Source organism: Pristiophorus japonicus, chromosome 7 (genome assembly GCF_044704955.1).
Source record: "Pristiophorus japonicus isolate sPriJap1 chromosome 7, sPriJap1.hap1, whole genome shotgun sequence".
In the NCBI taxonomy this organism is placed as follows: domain Eukaryota; kingdom Metazoa; phylum Chordata; class Chondrichthyes; family Pristiophoridae; genus Pristiophorus; species Pristiophorus japonicus.
In genome coordinates this window covers 154,229,372-154,249,677 of record NC_091983.1, presented here as the reverse complement: position 1 = coordinate 154,249,677, position 20,306 = coordinate 154,229,372, and the positions used below count along the sequence as shown (strand labels likewise).

Below are 20,306 nucleotides of genomic sequence, written 5' to 3'. Positions count from 1 at the left end.
CTCAAACAGGAGGAGGCCTGCCAAATCTGCACCCACTGACACCCTTGGAACAGAGGGTCACTGCTTTGATGGGTCCTAGCTGGAGAAAAGCAATCAGTACTGCACGCGAGTGAGAGGGTAAGTACTGAAAATTACTCGTGGTCCTTCAACTCAACCTGCTGCCTGGCCTGCTATGTGTGAGCCTACTCATGCCACCCATCCTGCCCCCTCCTCTGCTGCTAACCATTTGATTGTTCTGTAATATTTTGCAGAACCTGATGCCAATCCTCAAGATACAGAAGATTACTCAGATGCGGGCGAGCCAGACCAACTTTGTAGGGGGGAGGGGGTGGCCATAGAGAGGTATGAAGGGAAAAATCTTGAACTTGTGTTGCCAAGCACTTCCATGATTTGAGTGCGGCCCAGACCCTGCACAGTGCTTTAGGGTCTGGTTCGACATTCCGTGGTTTCAGCTCGTCCAAGTCCCTGCATAGTAGTTTAAGTTTTGGTCCGACATTGGATGCTTTCGAAAGTCCAGAGGTTGCGGGTTCCAGTGCTACTGGAATTCAGTATAGAACAATCAGTGCCCCAACATCCCAGCCTGCGCCTCTCAGTGCTGATCGAATGCAGTATGGATCATTCAGTGCCCCAACATCCCAGCCTGTGCCTGTAAAGTCCTGTCCCCTCAGTAGAGATTCACACGAGGCATGTAGTGAAGTCAAGGTCACTCTGGACCTGCACCTTTATTTCACAGCTCTGGAATGCTGCACTTGCCCGAGACCTCTGCTTAAATACCTCTCTCTTGCAAGTGCACCCCTGGTGGTAAGGTATGCTGGTGGTTACAGGTCATATCTTATTACAGTCATGTATAGCATGTTAGGATACAGTTATATATAATAATGCAAGATAAATGACAGTGCCTGCCAGTGCTGCTGGAATGCAGTATGGAACAATCAGTGCCCCACCATCCGAGGTTCTGGGTCCCAGTGCTGCTGGAATGCAGTATGGAACACTCAATGCTCCATCATCCGAAGTTCTGGGTCCCAGTGCTGCTGGAATGCAGCCTGTAACACCCAGGCCACACCGTCCCAGCCTGCACCTCACATTGGAGGGGTTCGACGAGACAGACCCAGGGCGAGGCCAAGGAGAAATGTACCACGCTGTCCTGAGATGGAGGGTGCAACAGATGTGCCTTAGGTGATGGCATTGGGTATAGAGACCCGATCACTCGTAAACACCGTCAGTGGGGTGGGTGATGAGGTAACGGCACTGGCGGCAGAAATAGCAATAATGACACAGGACATGAGGGAGGAAATTTCAGAGGCAACGGGAACGACAGCACAGGCCATCAGGGAGGGAATGTCACAGGCAGCCGAGACGGCGGCATAGGCCATCAGAGAGGTTGCTGCTGCAATAAGGGAACACAGCCATGCTAATCCACTGCCACTCCCACGGCAATCCCCACGTCTCTGTAGAGACCCAAGCCGTAAGCACCCCCACCACTACCACACATCACCCCCGCCATGAAGCTGTGCACATTCACCGAGATGTGGATTTGAGATGGATGCAGCCTTTCTTTGCTGATGCTTTTGTTGTTGTTGATTTTACTCTTGTAACTGTTTTCAAATGTAAATTGTTTTGTAAGTTTTGTAACTTTACAACTTGTAAGTGATTAGAGTTTTTAAAGTGATTTTAGATTGCAAATGTTCTCATATTTTCTAAGTTATTTAATTTCGCACCTAAAAAGTGATCTTGAAGTTTGTGATCTTAGAGCGTAAGATTTTTCACATTGAAATTGTTTTGTAACTTTACAAGTTTATAAGTGATCTTAAAGTTTAAGTGATCTTAAAGTCATATTAAAGTACAGTGATAAAAAAATTATTTTATTACTCTAAAGTGAAGTACATTCTAAAATTTTCAATAAAATATTTTTTACATTGAAACTGAATCATATTCCATTAACACAACACAACATTTAGGAACAGCTGCAAAAAATAAACATGTCAAAGTGGAACAGTTGTCGCTGAGCCCTCACCATCAGTAAAGCGCTCACGGATGAGCTGCTGGCGCAAAGCTCAAGCAATCGTTAAAGGAGCACGATGGACCGCCCTCCTCCTCAGGCACTTGCATGGTCTCCTGATCCTCGTCATCATCCTCCTCCAGCTCCTCACCTGCATCTTCAAATCATTATCAGGCACTCTCACCGCAGGTGGGTCGTCTTCTTCCACTATCAGCTGCTGCTGCCTCATGATGGCTAAGTTATGCAGCATGCAGCACACAGTGAAGTGACCGACCATCTCAGGCGAATATTGCAAGTTGCCTCTGGAATGGTCCAGGCATCGGAAACGCTGTTTTAAGATGCCAATGGTCCTCTCTATGATGCTGCGTGTCTTAATGTGCGATATTTTGTATTGATGGCCAGCTTCCGTCCGGGTTACACGTAGGGGTGTCATGAGCCAGATGGCGAGGCCGTACCCTTTGTCTCCCAGTAGCCAGCTCTGCCCTTCTGGCTGCTGCTCAAATATGTCAGAAATAACGCTGTCGCATAGGATGAACGCATCATGGGTGCTGCCAGGTATCTTGCATTGACTGACATGATGCGATACTTATCGTCACACACGAGCTGCACATTAATGGAGTAGAAGCTTTTGCTGTTCCTGAACTGCTCGGCATCCTCCACAGGTGCTTGCAAAGGCGATGTGGGTACAATCAATGCAGCCCTGTACCTTTGGGAAGTCAGCAATCCTGCAGAAGCCCACAGCCTGTCACGCATTGCTTGTGCTGTCATTGGGAACTTGATGAAGTCATTCCTCTGCTCATACAGTGCAGCCATGACCTGGTGAATGGAGACCTGTATTGCACCTTGGGAGATGACGCACACATCTCCAGTTGTACCTTGAAACGATCCCGAGGCAAAGAAAGAAAGTGCAGCTGTAACCTTCACTTCAACAGACAAGGCAGTCCACCTGCTGCTTCTCGGCTGCAATTGTGGTCTCACCAACTCTCAGATCTCACGGACAACTTCTCTGTGGAAACGCAGCCTTCTGACACAATCTGCCTCACTCAGGTCGAGGTAACAACACCTGACTCGAAATCTCCAAGATGTGTAACGCCTCCTGCCAAGCAGCCTACGGGCTCTGATGTTCCTGAAGCGATGAGCTTTAATCATTCTCTCCTACATAGCACAGTGACGCATAACTACTGAATAACCCGCGGCATTGAGATTAGTGCACCCATCCTTAAAGTAAAATTTAAACTTTCGAAGGTTAAAGGTGGTGCAAAATAGCAGCACAGCCCAGCTCTTCTCACTCCCCAAACAAGGTAAGAAACCCAAAGGTTTTTTGTTCTCTCCCCCCACCCTTCAGTCATGTGACTTCTCTATCCCTCCTCATCAGCACCCCTGCCCCCTCCCCAAGCCTGCAGAGTTCAGCCTTCTCCCTCCCTCTCACCACCCCCCGTGTTCTCCGTTGATACTCCTCCCTCCTACAGCCCCGGTATGCCGCGTTCTCCCGATTCTTGCGCTGGTCGAAGGGTTTGCCGGTATCCTGCACCTTGCCCTGGCTGAACGGGCTCCCGCACGGCCAGCAGCGGTATAGTTCAGTTGAAGGTAGGATTTGATTCAGTACTTTTATTTGTTAATTTAATTCTTTACTTCACTTATTTATTTTGTATTGAATGGTTATTACTGCTTGTGCTTTGTTTGGTGCTTCGTGGTGTTTGAAATGTTGTTACTTGCGCCGATTCCTTAACTGTAAGGTCTTTCTGTGCGGACAAAAGTGGACACAAACGCTGCCCTAAGTTAGTTTAGTACAACTTTTTTCTGGCTAAATTGGCATAAATGGTATAAGTGGCTGGGAACGCCCCTTTTGAAAAAAAAAATTGACCGAACATAAATCCTAACTAATTCACTTACACTGGCGCAAATTAAATGGCCATATTTGCAACTAAAAAAATATACCAGAAAAATCAAGTTACACCAACAAAAATGGTGCAGCTCATGGGGAAATTTGGTTGCAAGAAAAATAGGCTTCAGTTGTCTCAAAATACTTTCCAGTCAATGTGAGGCTGCAATACAAATTTCTGGAGCCAAACCATACAAGACTATCATAAAATCTAAATCTCATTATATGCAGCACCTAAATTGGGTTGTAAGTGAGCTTCCTATAGTGCCTCAATCTAGGCTAGTTTTTGTTAACACATTAGGGTAGAAATTCCAACGTCCTGAGCCCATACAAAGTTTCTACGGACCTGGGAAGGCATCGGAAAAACCAGTTTTCAGTGCGCAATGACAGATCGTGGACATTTGACAGGCAAGATTGCGGGATTTATGCATATCTTGCCCGGAAAGTTTCCTCAAAAATCTTGCACCTGAAAAAGCAGGCGCATAGCCTACTTTTACAGGTGTAAGGTTTTAAAAAGCTGTAAAAAAATATTAAAATAAAAATTTTAAAAACATATTTGTTAAAACCCTGCCGCCCACTCAGGTAATGTCATTTTAAACTCTAACCCCAACTTTTTTTTTTTAAAATCTGCCTTTTTTTTTCTTTAAAAAACATGTATAACAACTTTAATTTCTATTAGTGTACTGTGTGAGGTGTTTTTAAAAAAAAATGTTTTATGTAGTGTTTCTGCGTTTTGGGGGTTTTCTCATTCATCGTAATAGGAGATTCGTAATTTATGAATCTCCTATTACAAGGAATGAGAAAATACTAAACTGTGATTGGGTGTCCAGGCACACATGACCCCTGCGCATGTCCCTACGAGCACGTGCTGCGACGCGCAGGGAGAGGCCACCTGTGGAGCGGGATTTTGCGCCGATGCAGCAGCTTCAGATAAGTGTGCATTTTATGTCTATTATTTAGTGCATTATTATTCAAAGGATTATTAAAACCACAATAAAATGCTACTGCAAACAGAAGTTGCAAACAATGTTTCAGATTAACATTGACCATCCATAAATTACATGAATTCTGTTGAAATACCATATCACATCACTGGTGCATGATTTGGATAAAAATAATGAACACTTCTGTTTTTTTACAGAAGTAACAGTTTACCAAAAGTGACAGTGTATCTTCATAAGGAGTCCTAATGACAATTCCCTTTCTCAAAATTGAGTATCCCTTGCAACTTAAAAACACACTTTAAGTAACACTTTCCAATTTGTAATCTCTGAATAAACATTACAATATTATTCAGATTACACGCAGTAGAATTACATAACCCTCATTCTACAATTTAAAAAATAAACATTTTAAGAAACCAAGGAGATGGGCCATTACTCATTGCGCAGGGCGCCAAGGTTGATAAGTGTGAGAAATGATGGACGAGGTCAAGTCAGAGAGTAATGATTCGGTCACAGCAAGTTTTGGTTATAAGGAACATAAAGACTGCAAGAAGGAAAGACGAGAAAGTAAGGAGTTTCACGGATATTTATGAATAAGCCATTCAGCCCCTCAAGCCTGATCCGCGCTATTCAATTCGATCGTGGCTGATCTGTACCTCAGCTCTATTCACCCACCTTTGTTCCATACCCCTGGATACCCTCACCTAACAAATAACTATCAATTTCAACTGCCCCAGCCTTCTAGGAGAGTGTGTTCCATATTTTCATTGCCCTTGTGTGTGTAAAAAATGCTTCCTGATGTCACTCCTAAATAACCTGACTAATTATAACATTACGCCCTCTTGTTCTCGATTCCCTCACCAATGCTTCTTGCACCACTGGAATTTGTCCTCTTCCTCCACTATGAAAATGGGTATAAAATACTCATTTAACAAGTCTCCCCTGCATTAATGGTCCTACATTCCCCCTTAGCAGTTTCATTTTCTTAATATATTTATATTAAGGACTGCTAATGTAGTAACCTTGTTTAAGAAGGGAGAAAGGGATAGGCCAAGTAATTACAGGCCTGTCAGCCTAACCTCAGTGGTGGGAAAATTATTGGAAAAAATCCTGAAAGACAGGATAAATCTACATTTGGAAAGGCAAGGATTAATTAGGGACAGTCAGCACGGATTTGTTAAGGGAAGATAATGTTTGACTAACCTGATTGAATTTTTTGAGGAGGTAACCAAGAAGGTCAATGAAGGTAGTGCATACAATGTAGTATATATGAACTTTAGCAAGGCTTTTGATTAGGTCCCACAAGAAGGTTAAAGCCCATGAGATCCAGGGCAAAGTGGCAAGTTGGATCCAAAATTGATTTGGAGGTGGGAAGCAAAGGGAAATGACTGATGGATGTTTTTGTGACTGGAAGGATATTTCTCCAGTGGGGTTCCACAGGGCTCAGTACTTTTTGTGATATATATCAACGATTTAGATTTGAATATAGGGAGTATGATTAAGAAGTTTGCAGACGACACTAAAATTGGCTGTGTGGTTGATAAAGATGAGGAACGTCATGGACTGCAGGAGGATATCAATCTACTGGTCAGGTGGGCAAAGCAGTGGCAAATGGAATTTAATTTAGAGAAGTGTGAGGTGATGCAATTTGGGAGGGCTAATAAGGAAAGGGAATACACACATTAAGCGATAAACCACTTAATAGTGTAGATAAACAAAGGGACGTGGGAATGCTTGTCCACAGATCCCTGAAAGTAGCAGGCCAGGTGGATAAGGTGGTTAAGGAGGCATACGGAATGCTTGCCTTTACTGGCCAAGGCATAGAATATAAGAGCAGGAAGGTTATGCTTAAATTATATAATACTTTGGTTAGGCCACAGCTGGAGTACTGCATACAGTTCTGGTCACCGTATTATAGGAAGGACGGAATTGCACTAGCGAGGGTGCAGAGGAGATTTACTCGGATACTGCCTGGAATGGAGAATCTTAGCTAGGAGGAAAGATTTGATAGGCAGGGTTTGTTCTCATTGGAACAGAGGTGGTTGAGAGGAGACTTCATTGAGGTGTACAAAATATTGAGGGGCCTGGACATAGTGGATAGTAAGGGTCTATTTCCATTGGTGGAGGGGTCTATTACGAGGTGGCATAGTTTTAAGGCGGTTGGTGAAAGGTTTAGAGGGGATTTCTTACGCAGAGGGTTGTGGGGATCTGGAACTCGCTGCCCGGAAGAGTGGTGGATGCAGAAACCCTCACCACTTTTAAGAGATGGTTGGATAGGCACTTGAAGTGCCGTAACCTGCAGAGTTATGAACCTAGAGCTGGTAATTGGGATTAGACTGGATGACCTTTTGTTGGACGGCGCAGATATAAGGTAAGTTCTGCAGGGAATCAAATACGGCCAGGGTGATGATCTGGACTAGTTTTGATCGCCCGGATGGGTTGGAGAAGAATTTTTCCAGATTTTTTCTCCCTAAATTGGCCTGGGTTTTTCAATCTGGTTTTTGCCTCTCCCAGGAGATCACATGGCTCCGGTTGGGGTGGAGTGTAGAATATTTCAGTATAAGGGGTGTCGCAGTTGTGTAAGGCAGACTGGTTGGGCTGGGTGCTCTTTGCCTTTCCATCATTGTTCATAGGTTTATATGTAACCTTTAGGGCTGCTGACCAAGGGCCATGCTGCTTTTTGTTGGCCGGCGTGGAGTCAATGGGCCGAAATGGCCTCCTTCTGTGCTGTAAATTTCCATATTTCTATATATCAGAGGTGCCGTTTTTCAGATGAGACGTTAAACCGGGTCCTGACTGCTCTCTCAAATGGACATAAAACATCCCATGGCACTATTTCGAAGAGCAGCAAGAGCAAGGGAGTTATCCCCAGTGTCCTGGCCAATATTTATCCCTCAATCAACACAACAAAAAAACAGATTATCTGGTCATTATCACATTGCTGTTTATGGGAGCTTGCTGGTGGCGCAAATTGGCTGCCGCATTTTCTACATTACAACAGTGACTACACTCCAAAAGTGCTTCATTGACTGTAAAGTGCTTTGAGACATCCGGTGGTTGTGAAAGGTGCTATATAAATCCAAGGCTTTCTTTCTATAAAAATGTTTACTGTTAAATTTATATCCAAGTTATTTTTCATTTTCCTTTTTTGCAACTCATTACTTTCTTTGTATGTTTATGTTGCTTTTTATAGCTCTTGCAGACTGCAGGATTTCCACTTTTCCAGCATTTGTATAAGTCTTTTCTTTCAGTTTGATTCCGTCTCATACATCATTTGTTGACTATGGTTTTTTTACCTACACATGTAGATCTTTTGCCTTTTAGGGATATGTACTAGTTTTGTTTTGTACCAAGTACTTATTTGAATACCTCCCACTGCTTGACTGTTTCGAGTTTCATGGGGGGAAAAGGAATTAGAATGGGAGGCTAAGCAAACAGTCAGCAGAGTGAGGATTGTCGGATAATTATGTGCGAAAAATGGTACTTGATTCCCTTATTTGACTTTATTATTCAGAACAAAATAGCAGTTCACTCATCATCATAGGCAGTCCCTCGGAATCGAGGAAGACTTGCTTCCACTCTTAGAAAGAGGTGGCTGAACAGTCCAATACAAGCGCCACAGTCCCTGCCATAGGTGGGACAGACTGTTGTTGAGGGTAAGGGAGGGTGGCACAGGTTTGCCATACGATTGGTGACCATGCCTTCAGCTGCCTGAGCCCCAAGCTCTGGGACCCACCTCCACCAACCACACGAGATGTCTGCGCTCCTCTAATTCTGCCCTCTTGAGCATCACTGATTATAACTGCTCGACCATTGGTGACCGTGCCTTCAGCTGTCTCGGCCCGAAGCTCTGGAACTCCCTCCCTAAACCTCTCCGCCTCTCTACCCTATTTTAAGACCCTCCTTAAGACCTCCCTCTTTGACCATGCTTTTGGTCATCTGCTGTAATTTTTTCTTGTGGCTCGATGTCAAATTTATTTGTTCAGTCTTAAAACACTCGTGAAGCACCTTCGGACATTTTACGACGTTAAAGGCGCTATATAAATACAAGTTGTTGTCGTTTGGAATTCTCTACCCCAATGCTCATTCGATGAGTATATTCAAGACAGAGATTGATAGATTTTTGGATATTAAGTGAATGAACGGATATGTGATAATGCAGGACGGTGGAGTTGAGGTAGAAGATCAGCCATGATCTTATTGAATGGTGGAGCAGGCACGAAGGGTCGAATGACCTACTCCTGCTCGTATTTCTTATGTTCTTGTATTACCAAAGGACAACTTCAGTATTGATAGACTACCATTGATAGTTAAACTTACAGTAGCATTCACTGTATCTTTGCAATTATAGTTAAATAAAGCAATGTTAGTTATACATCTCCATATCTGCCTTGGTCTTTGATGTTGAAAGAAATTGCATTTGACTCAATATTGGACAGTAGCCCTGCTGTTGATTTAATTTACTTCAACCAACAATCAATATCTTAAAAGGTAGTTATGTAGCAGTTCCAAAGTGAGGCATTTTAGGATGGAAGAGGAAGAATGAAGCATAAAATCTGCCATACCAGCAGGAATGACACCAGTTACTACACGGACACAGATCGAGGGGTCATAAGGGGGCAGCAGTTGGAGCAGCCAAAAAGCTGTGCCAGTTAGTTGACCTGCAGTGCCAAACAAAACCATGAACTCATTGAATGGCGGTGCAGGCTAGAAGGGCCGAATGGCCTACTCCTGCACCTATTTTCTATGTTTCTATGTTTCAAATGGGTTTGAAGAATGTGATTTGTTTTCAGGCATTCTGTAAGAGGTACATTTGAGACAGTGGTCAAAACTTCCCAGTAATGAAGAGGCAGATAGTGTGTACGAGTGAGCACAAAAAGTAAGTAAATGCAATATACCTATAATTGCAGTCGGTTTGAGATCCCGAACCGCATCATTCAGGTTCCTCAGCTCCGGATGTGGGTGAGCAAACTGCAGTTTCTGATGAGACAGGTTGGCACGTCCCTTAAAAACAAAGGAAAATATCAATAAAAATGTGAAATGTTACTGACAAAACAATATAAAGCCTTTCTTTCTCATTCATAATTTAAAAAAAAAGTTTTGTGAAACACTATACCATGTTTCAGATGCATCATCATGCCATTCACATGTTCATAATCAAGTCCAGCTAAATTCAATGATAACTCCCTCTCTACATTTTTGATTATACTCAAGTAGATGTGCCAATCTCTGAAGAAATAGCTGGTAGCATCAAGGTAGGTCCCACTCAACCCAGCATGCAGTGCCTCTGAAATGATGACAATGTATGATTGGGGCATTTCCAAGACAGCATCAAATAGTATGGTTAGTCAAGCATTCACATATCTTGGTGATGCCATTGAGCTGTTGTCCCAACTTCCTTTGGGAAGAGGAACCTCCACCAGCACACAGTTGACAAGGTGCAGCCAGCCCATTTGCCTCCATGAGTGTGCAAATGGCAGTAGATGGGCACAGACCCTCTCATGCAGAATAGCAGCCAATCATAGCTCCTGAATTTTTTGCAAACTTAACAGATAGGGAGATTCCCATTGGGAAATGCATTGATGTCGGTAATGGTGCTTGGGGCAAGAGCCAAAAGAAAAAAACACATTAATAAATGGTTGAAATATAGTCCCTGCACCCCCTGTCAAATTACTGTGACCATTTCAAAATCTCCTGTATAATTACTACCACTGAACACCCATTTCAAAAGGATATAATTCACTTTTGACAGCCTATAATCCAGAACAGCAGGAAATGATGTGGAAGATGGGCATGCCACCAATTAAGCATTTAAATGTCACGTCAGCCTTTTGAAGCAGTCACCAGCCACATGGTCGATCCCGCTAACCAGAAAACACATTTGCAAAGTGTGTAGAGTGTATTCAAACCACCCAAATACCACCCAGAAATGTAGCAGCATTCATACTGAAATCTAGTTTTAAACCTCAAACAGCTTAATAACTGAAAGATCAGTGTTAAACTAAATCATTCTGAACAAAGCAAACAGCCTAGGGAGACAGGACTGATCAATACAAGTGGACAAATGGTGACAATGTAACCTAACCGTAACCACATTGTAACCAGCAGCTGTTGACAACGGGACTAATCCTGCTATATGGTGCACAGGCTTGACATCAGAGCTCAAAACCAAGAGGAATGATAACCACAATACTCTATACTTGGTCTCCCAGCGCCTCTCATCAAAAGAAAGTTCTGCTTAGGACAGCTCTCGTATTGTTAGAGGGTAATTTTAACCTTACACACCATTGGCTGCACGTTCACTTTATTTATTCTATCAAAACCGTTCATGATTTGAACACCTCTGTACAATCTCCTCTTAACCTTCTCTGCTCTAAGAACAACCACCCCAGCTTCTCCAGTCTCTCCACATAATTGAAATCCCTCATCCCTGGTACCATTCTCGTAAATCGCTTCTGCACCCTCTCCAAGACCTTGATATACTTCCGAGAGTATGGGACCCAAAATTGAACACAACACTCCAGATGAGGCTGAACCAATGTTTTAAAAGATTTACAACAACAACGTATTTATATAACACCTTTAACATAGTAAAATGTAACTAGTAGAGTGGACAAGGGAGAACCAGTGGGTGTATGTATTTGGACTTTCAAAAGGCTTTTGACAAGGTCCCACACAAGAGATTGGTGTGCAAAATTAAAGCACATGGTATTGGTGGTAATGTATTGATGTGGAAGAACAACTGGTTGGCAGACAGGAAGCAGAGGGTAGGGATTAACGGGTCCTTCTCAGAATGGCAGGCAGTGACTAGTGGAGTGCCGCAGGGCTCAGTGCTGGGACCCCAGCTAGTTACAATATACATCAATGATTTAGATGAAGGAATTGAGTGTAATAGCTCCAAGTTTGCAGATGACACTAAGCTGGGTGGCGGTGTGAGCTGTGAGGAGGATGCTAAGAGGCTGCAGGGTAACTTGGACAGGCTAGGTGAGTGGGCAAATGCATGGCAGATGCAGTATAATGTGGATAAATGTGAGGTGATCCACTTTGGTGGCAAAAACATGAAGGCAGATTATCTGAATGGCAGCTGATTAGGAAAAGGGGAGGTGCAAGAGACCTGGGTATCATGGTACATCAGTCATTGAAAGTTGGCTTTCAGGTACAGCAGGCAGTGAAGGCGACAAATGACATGTTGGCCTTCATAGCTAGGGGATTTGAGTATAGGAACAGGGAGGTCTTAATGCAGTTGTACAGGGCCTTAAGTGAGACCTCACCTGGAATAGTGTGTTCAGTTTTGGTCTCCTAATCTGAGGAAGGACATTCTTGCTATTGAGGGAGTGCAGCGAAGGTTCACCAGACTGATTCCCGGGATGGCGCGACTGACATATGAGGAGAGACTGGATCGACTGTATTCACTGGAGTTAAGAATGAGAGGGGATCTCATAGAAACATAAAATTCTGATGGGACTGGACAGGTTAGATGCAGGAAGAATGTTCCCGATGTTGGGGAAGTCCAGAACCAGGGATCACAGTCTAAGGATAAGGGGTAAGCCATTTAGGACTGAGATGACGAGAAACTTCTTCACTCAGAGTTGTTAACCTCTGGAATTCTCTACCGCAGAGTGTTGTTGATGCCAATTCATTTGATATATTCAAAAGGGAGTTAGATATGGCCCTTACGGCTCAAGGGATCAAGGGGTATGGAGAGAAAGCAGGAAAGGGATACTGAAGGAATGAGCAGCCATGATCTTATTGAATGGTGGTGCAGGCTCGAAGGACCAAATGGCCTACTCCTGCACCTATTTTCTATATTTCTATGTTTCTATGTCCCAAGACACTTCACAGGAACGTTATCAATCAAAATTTTACACCGAACTAAATAAGTAGATATTAGGACAGATGGTCAAAGAGGTAGGTTTTAAGGAGCTTCTTAAAATGAGGAAAGAGAAGTAGTGAGGCTGAGAGGTTTAGGGAAGGAATTCCAGAGCTTAGGGGCCTTGGAAACTGAAGGCATGACCACCAATGGTGGAGTGATTAAATTCAAGAGGCCAGAATTTAGCATAACTTCTTTGCTGTCATACTCTATGCCTCTATTTTTAAGGCCAAAGATCTATATATATATTTATATATAAAAATATATATATATATATATATATTTTTTTTTTTTTAAAAACAGCTTTCTCAACTTGTCCTGCCACTTTCAAAGATTTATGTATGTACACCCCCCATGTTTGTGTTGCTGCAACCCTTTTAAAATGGTACCATTCCCTTCATATTGCCTCTCCTCATTCTTCTTACCAAAATGTATAATTTCACACTTCTCTGCGTTAAGTTTTATCTGCCATGCATCTGCCCATTTCATCAGTCTGTTACTATCCTACTCACTGTTTGCTACATTTCCACGTTCCCTGTCAATGGCCTTTCAAGGACTGATTATATTAGCCAGCGCTTCCATCAAAGCATGAATCTTTGAAGGTGCATAGACTATGATTATCCATTCATTAAAATCAATGAAAATGAATAGGCCGTCAGCCCCCAATGGATTGAAATGTGCTCAGAGAATCGCCCCTTAACTGTGAGGAATGCTAATCATGAAATTTGGAAATCATTCTGGCTTTTTCATTAACCAGCAGATGGCACCATTTCCCAGAAAATATTTAAATCTCTGCCACTTAAAATGCAAAAAGTCTTCAGTTTTACGGAATCCACTTTAAATAATCCATCTCTGTACAAAATAACGCTTCATTTTTTCACATGGGAATATTAAATTTAGACCAGGTGTGACTGCACGCAGAGGATCTAAAGTTGTGACAAAATGTGCTGCGTCCTTGAAATAACATTGAAAACCAGCACTTTTCAACATTTTAAACAGGGTCTTCAAAATAGCAGTGTACTAAAGTGTAACAAATTATTCTGAAGACTATTAGGGTATTTTGATGCTATTTCTACCAGATATACTTGTGTGGACTGATAATGTTCCCCACAGATGGCTTGCATTCCTTTGCAGAAATCTTGAGCTTTACAGAATGAAGTCAAAGTAGCACTGTTCAAAGAATCTAATTGTTTTCATTGTCCTTTCCTCTTCTCTGGTAGGCAGTGACTCAGGGATAGCCACTGGTACCTTAACCTAACTGCAATTCTTTAGGAGTGAGCCTGAGCGGTGAAGGTTGACAGGTCATTTGTTAGTTAACTCGGTTTCTCTCTCCACAGATGCTGCCTGACCTGCTGAGTGTTCAATTATTTCTAGTTTTATTTCTGGTCATTAGAAGGATGTACTTAAGAAAAAGTGACCGATTGAGCAAACAAATTTCTGCTCCACAATGCTATTTCATGGATAAAACGGAGTTAAATCCAGGGAACAATTCCAAACTCGGGTTCATATCTTTGTTCTGCAATTGAATGATGCCACGTTTTCCATACCTTACAACTCCTGGTTGTGGAGGTTGGAAAAAACATGGGGCAGTTGTGTAGCTCTTGTCCTGTACAGTCTATTGCTTTTTGTTCCAACAAATTTGAATTAAGCAACGTTGAGTAATCTGCAGTAGACTACAATAGTTATTTAATATAAACTGCACAGTGCAATTTGCATGCAGAGTAAAGCCTGCTGTCAAATTTGATTCCAGTACGATACATGGATGGAATTAACCATTTTCTGTTCCTCAGTACACTGTTTTTCTTTTATCCTACTGTGTACAAACATAACAAAAAGTGAGTTCTGGGGAGAGTTAAAGGGTTCAGGCCATAAATGTAGAGAATCAAGCTGGAAAAGTTGGAGAACCTTGTTATAAAAGTGGGGCACTTTTAATATATGTATGCAGGTGTATAATGACTCCTACATTTTGACTTGTGAAATGCAAGATTAACATTGCTCAGACACTATTCCAGCTTGACACACTGGGCATTTTCTATCACTTTTTCCAAATGCTTCATCATGTTTCAGTTAGAAATTCCTTGGCAGTTGTTTTAAATTGTGCCAGTGTTGGTGCCCTGGCCAACAGTTATTCCTCTAAACATCACACACAGATTATCTGGTCATTTTCACATTGCTGTTGATGAGATCTTGCTGTGTGCAAATTGGCTGCGTGTTCCCTACATTATAACAGTGATTACATTTCAAAAGCAATTCATTGGCTGTAAGGCACTTTGGGATGTCCCGAGGTCATGTTCGGCACTATATAAATGCAAGTCTTACTTTCCTTCTAAAGCCATAACCTTTAACTTGCCCTTTGTGAATATTGGTGTATGACTGCTTAAAATATATGAACTTCCTTTGTGTGGTAGTTGAGTGGAAACATTAACCTATTATTTTAAATGGGCTAGTTCCCGTTTAAATTGTAGGCAGAGGAAAAATCATAATAATGTGTTCAGTACTTGCATGCTAATTCAGAGTGTAATTTCAAGCCCTGTATGTTAAAGCTTTAATGCCGGATTTTTGGCAAAAATGGTAGCGATGTGTGAAACTTACCGGGGCGCAACGGTAAGGAAGGTGTTGCACAAGTATTCGCCGCGCAAAACATGAGTTTCGTCAACTTTAGTCCAGGGCCAGGAGCGATGCGAGAGGCGCCTTGGGAGGGGGGAAAAAAATTCCCCAAAACATTCACAAGACCCTTAACTATCTAATCGCTGCAAAAAGAATAAAAACTTTAACTTACCTTTTTTCCAGGTTTTCGTACTTACTGCTGCTGGCAGGGCTGCACCGACAAGTTTGACCTGTTGCTATTCTGGGCGCGGCCTACGGGCCGGGAGAGCGCCAAAACTCGGACACAAACTCAATCCGAGTTGTTGTAAATCAGCGCACCTCTCCCTGGCGGTACTTGGAATTGCTGCTGTAAACAGGTACCCGAGGATCCTGCCCGCCTTCGTGACCAGATTTTCACCGCGGAGGGTCAAATTGTGACGCAAACCCGGTCGCAAACCTGTCGAAAATCTAGCCCAAAAGGTTCTTACTTATGACCCTGACTCCAAAAACCTGGGTGCTGTTTAACTTCTTCCACTACGCTATCAGTACTTTTTAAAGAGGCCATGGATTGAATGAAACAAAGCACGAGTCTAGATAAGAGGATAAGCAGAAGTTACAATAAATTTAAAAAAAAACATCTATATTATAAAAAAAGGAAAGTGAAATCGTTTTTTTTAAAGCTTATGCTACAAGGGAACAAATTACCTTTTTCCCTGCACTATTTGAGTACAAGGGCAGGGAGGTGTTGCTACAAATGTACAGGGCCTTGGTGAGGCCACACCTGGAGTATTGTGTACAGTTTTGGTCTCCTAACCTGAGGAAGGACATTCTTGCTATTGAGGGAGTGCAGTGAAGGTTCACCAGACTGATTCTCGGGATGGCGGGACTGACCTATCAAGAAAGACTGGATCAACTGGGCTTGTATTCACTGGAGTTCAGAAGAATGAGAGGGGACCTCATAGAAACGTTTATAATTCTGACGGGGTTAGACAGGTTAGATGCAGGAAGAATGTTCCCAATGTTGGGGAAGTCCAGAACCAGGGGACACAGTCTAAGGATAAGGGGGAAGCCATTTAGGACCGAGATGAGGAGGAATTTCTTCACCCAGAGAGTAGTGAACCTGTGGAATTCTCTACCACAGAAAGTTGTTGAGGCCAATTCACTAAATATATTCAAAAAGGAGTTAGATGAAGTCCTTACTACTAGGGGAATCAAGGGGTATGGTGAGAAAGCAGGAATGGGGTACTGAAGTTGCATGTTCAGCCATGAACTCATTGAATGGCGGTGCAGGCTAGAAGGGCCGAATGGCCTACTCCTGCACCTATTTTCTATGTTTCTATGTTTCTATTTAAAGCAATTTCCGCCCAAGCAGCCAGGAGAAATTACAGAGCTCCAACATAATGATGTAAAATGCCTGATAATGAAATCACCTATAGGTGTAATTTGTATTTGGAAATTTAGCAACTTAATAGATCATCTACCATGGGCTGTCTTTATTCTTCAAATCATATGCATCCTGCACAAATCACTGGAGTGCAGCCTAGTTTCAGCCTGGGGAAACCACATACTGAATATATACAACAACAAAATTACTGTCAACAATGTTGCATTGGTGATGCCTTTCGTGGTCTCGACATCCGATCATATACAGACCCAGAACTTGCAGCCGTTCATTTTTGAATTAACGCCAATGCTCCCAAAATGAAATCCCTATATGGCCTGATAGATGGGTCATCAATTTTCTCTATTTCTCATGCTCCAGACACCATAAGAACATACCAAAGTGATGCAGATTTAGGAAAGGAAGTCCCCTAAATAAGTACATGCCGTCAGGACTGATCTGTCAAAGAGCCTGTTGCATACTGCAATTCAATCTCGACTGTAATGTTTATAGATATCCGAGGACTGCTCCAGGCGACAGCCCTCCATATGTTATCAGCTGGAATCTGAAAGAGATCGCTCGGACGTAGCCACAGAAAATAAAGCTGCTCCCTGCGCTTCTTCCCTGTAAGATGTCAGAACATTCGGATTCACTTAGCCATCTATTTAGTTGGTTACTGTCAAATCTTTGACCTGGGACCACCAGTGATGTCTCCACAAGATCCTGCAAATCCCCTGGGAGGATAGACGCACAAACATTAGCGTCCTCGTCCAGGCCAACATCCCCAGCATTGAAGCACTGACCACACTTGATCAGCTCCGCTGGGCAGGCCACAGTTCGCATGCCAGACACGAGACTCCCAAAGCAAGCACTCTCCTCGGAACTCATCCACAGCAAATGAGCCAAAGGCGGGCAGAGGAAACGTTACAAGGACACCCTCAAAGCCTCAGAGAAAGTGCGACATCCCCACTGACACTTGGCCATAGATCGCCTTAAGTGGAGGAAGTGCTTTCGGGAGGGCGCTGAGCTCCTTGAGTATCGTCGCCGAGAGCATGCAGAAATCAAGCGAAGGCAGCGGAAGGAGCGTGTGGCAAACCAGGCTCCCTGCCCATCCTTTCCCTCAACGACTATCTGTCTCACCTGTGACAGAGACTGTGGTTCTCATATTGGACTGTACAGCCACCTAAGAACTCATGCTAAGAGTTGAAGCAAGTCTTCCTTGATTCTGAGGGACTGCCTATGATGATGATTTGTCCGGAGTCCTAGCTATAGGAAATGAATAACTGTTGAGAGCCTAAAATATTATGTAGTAGAAAAATAATGGAAACAACAGGCCCCAATATGTGCGGGCTTCAGATTACGATGTGAATCTCAGCCTCTCATCCTGTCAGAGTATGCGTGGTCAGGGGAAGGTTTCAAATTTTAAATACTTCTGGGTGCATTGTGGGCACACGTCACAGCAGGGGGGGGGGGGCGGGGTGGGGGCGGTGGAAGAAAGGAGACAGAATATAAATTCCAGTGAGGCCACCACTTCCTAACTAGACCAGCTTTAAACCCAGTATACCGATCGCCCAACAAATCCTAGGCTGGGGCCAGGAAACGCCAGCCCTGACTATCCCTTCTTGCCGCAGATGACTGTGCTTGCGGTGGAAATTTGCAACACAGGCCAAGACTCGGCATATACAAGTTTTGGTCTAATTGGTGGGCCTTCCACAACTTACAGTGGGAATGCATAGGAAGGCCTGGAGAAATTCAGGTCCAACATTTAAAACTGCCTTATGTGGCAGCAGATAAAGTATAAAGAAATGTGAACATCTCTTGACCCAAGTGAAATTGAGAAAACAACTTTCATTAAAAACGCTGCTCGAAATCAGGACAGCTGTCAGAATGTTAAATCAAACTCGCTGACCTAAAATAATTCCCTGCCTCTGCACTTGCTTTAAACCTGCAATATCTCGAATGTCTTCCAGTTACGGAAAAAAAAAATCAATCACTGTGGACGTCCAATCCCTTTACACCTCCATCCCCCAACCAGGATGGCCCGAGGGTGCTCTGCCTCTACATTAAACAGAGGCCCAACCAGTCCCCACCACCACCTGGCTGAACCGGTTCTCACACTGAACAACCACTCACTTCCTCCAAATAAAAGGTGTTGCTATGGGAACCCACATGGGTGCTAGCTGTGACTGCCTTTTTGTGGGATATGTGGAACATTTTGTTCCAGTCCTACTCAGGAGTCTCCCTCACCTCTTTTTCCAGTACATTGATAACTGTATCGGTGCCGTTTCCTGCTCTCGCCCTGAACTAGAAAATTTCATTCACTTTGCTTCCAATTTCCATCCTTCCCTCACCTTCACACGGTCCATCTCAAACTCTTCCCTCTACTTCTCTATGGCCATTTCTAGGGTTAGGCTATCGACCTTGACTAAACTTTCTCCTACACCACTTCCTCGAAGGACTCTATCCCATTCTCCGAGTTACTCCATCTCCATCACGCTTGTCCTGACGATGGCACCTTCCATATTAGTGCTTCCGATATGTCCTCCTTTTTCCTCAACCAAGGATTCCCCTCGACAGGACTCTCAACCATGTCTGTTCCATTTCCCGCACTTCTGATCTCCCTCACAGAACCACAATATGGTTCCCCTTGTCCTCACCTTTCACCCCACCAGCCTCCATATTCAACAGATCAACGACCACAATTTCTGCCACCTCGAATGTGATCACACTACCAAACACATATTCTGCTCCCCGCTCCTTACAGCATTTGGAAGTGACCATTCCCCACCCCCCCCGGCCCGCGACACCCTGGTCCCCTCCTCAGTCATATCCAACACCTTCCGGTGCAAGTGTAGGAGATACAACACCTACCCTTTTACTTCCTCCCTAACCACTGTCCAGGGCCGCAAACACCCCTTCCACGTGAAACAGTGATTTACTTGTACTTCTTGCAATTTAGTATATTGTATTCGCTGCTCGGTGCATTTTTCATTTGGGGGGGGGGGGGGGGGGACCAAATGCAGATTGGGTGACCACTTTGAGGAAAACCTCCATTCAGTTTACACATGTGGCTTTTGGTTGCTTGTCACTAATTCTTCGCTCCACTCCCAGTCTGACCTCGACCTCTTGCACTGTTCCAATGAAGCTCAACGCAAGCTTGAGGAACAGCGCCTCATCTTTCGATTATGTACTTTACAGTCTTCTGTATTCAACACGGAGTTCAACAATTTTGGTTCATAACCTCTGCCCCCATTTTTTCCAGATGGCAGCTGTTGATGATTCTGCTGTACCCATTTACACCTCTTCTAGACCATCTTTTATTTCTTTAATTGTCCGATTACCATCTTCTTTTTCTTTGTACAATCATACCTTTTGTTATTTAATCTCTCCTGCCTTCCTACCCATCACAGACCTTCCCTTTAGTTATTTCCTCCCCTCCCTCCCCCGCCCCCGTCCCTGCACTCGCTTAAAATCAGTTACATCTCTAATTTCTTCCAGTTCTGATGCAAGGTCATCGTTCTGAAACGCTAACTCAATTTTCTCTCTCCACAGATGCTGCCTGACCTGCTGAGTATTTCCAACATTTTCTGTTTTTACTTAAAATAATTGCTTACAGTTCACTAACTCGAGTTGAAACCAAATAT

At 43.5% G+C, this 20,306-nt stretch overlaps 1 protein-coding gene across 1 annotated transcript in view; it reads right to left on the bottom strand.

The window, feature by feature from the left end:
* The window catches only part of me1 (malic enzyme 1, NADP(+)-dependent, cytosolic), a 643,978-nt gene that overhangs the window by 124,556 nt on the left and 499,116 nt on the right, over positions 1-20,306 (bottom strand). The window contains exon 10 of the mRNA XM_070885433.1: positions 9,724-9,829. Within this exon, the coding sequence (XP_070741534.1) occupies positions 9,724-9,829 (106 nt within the window). The remainder of the gene's footprint in view (positions 1-9,723; positions 9,830-20,306) is intronic.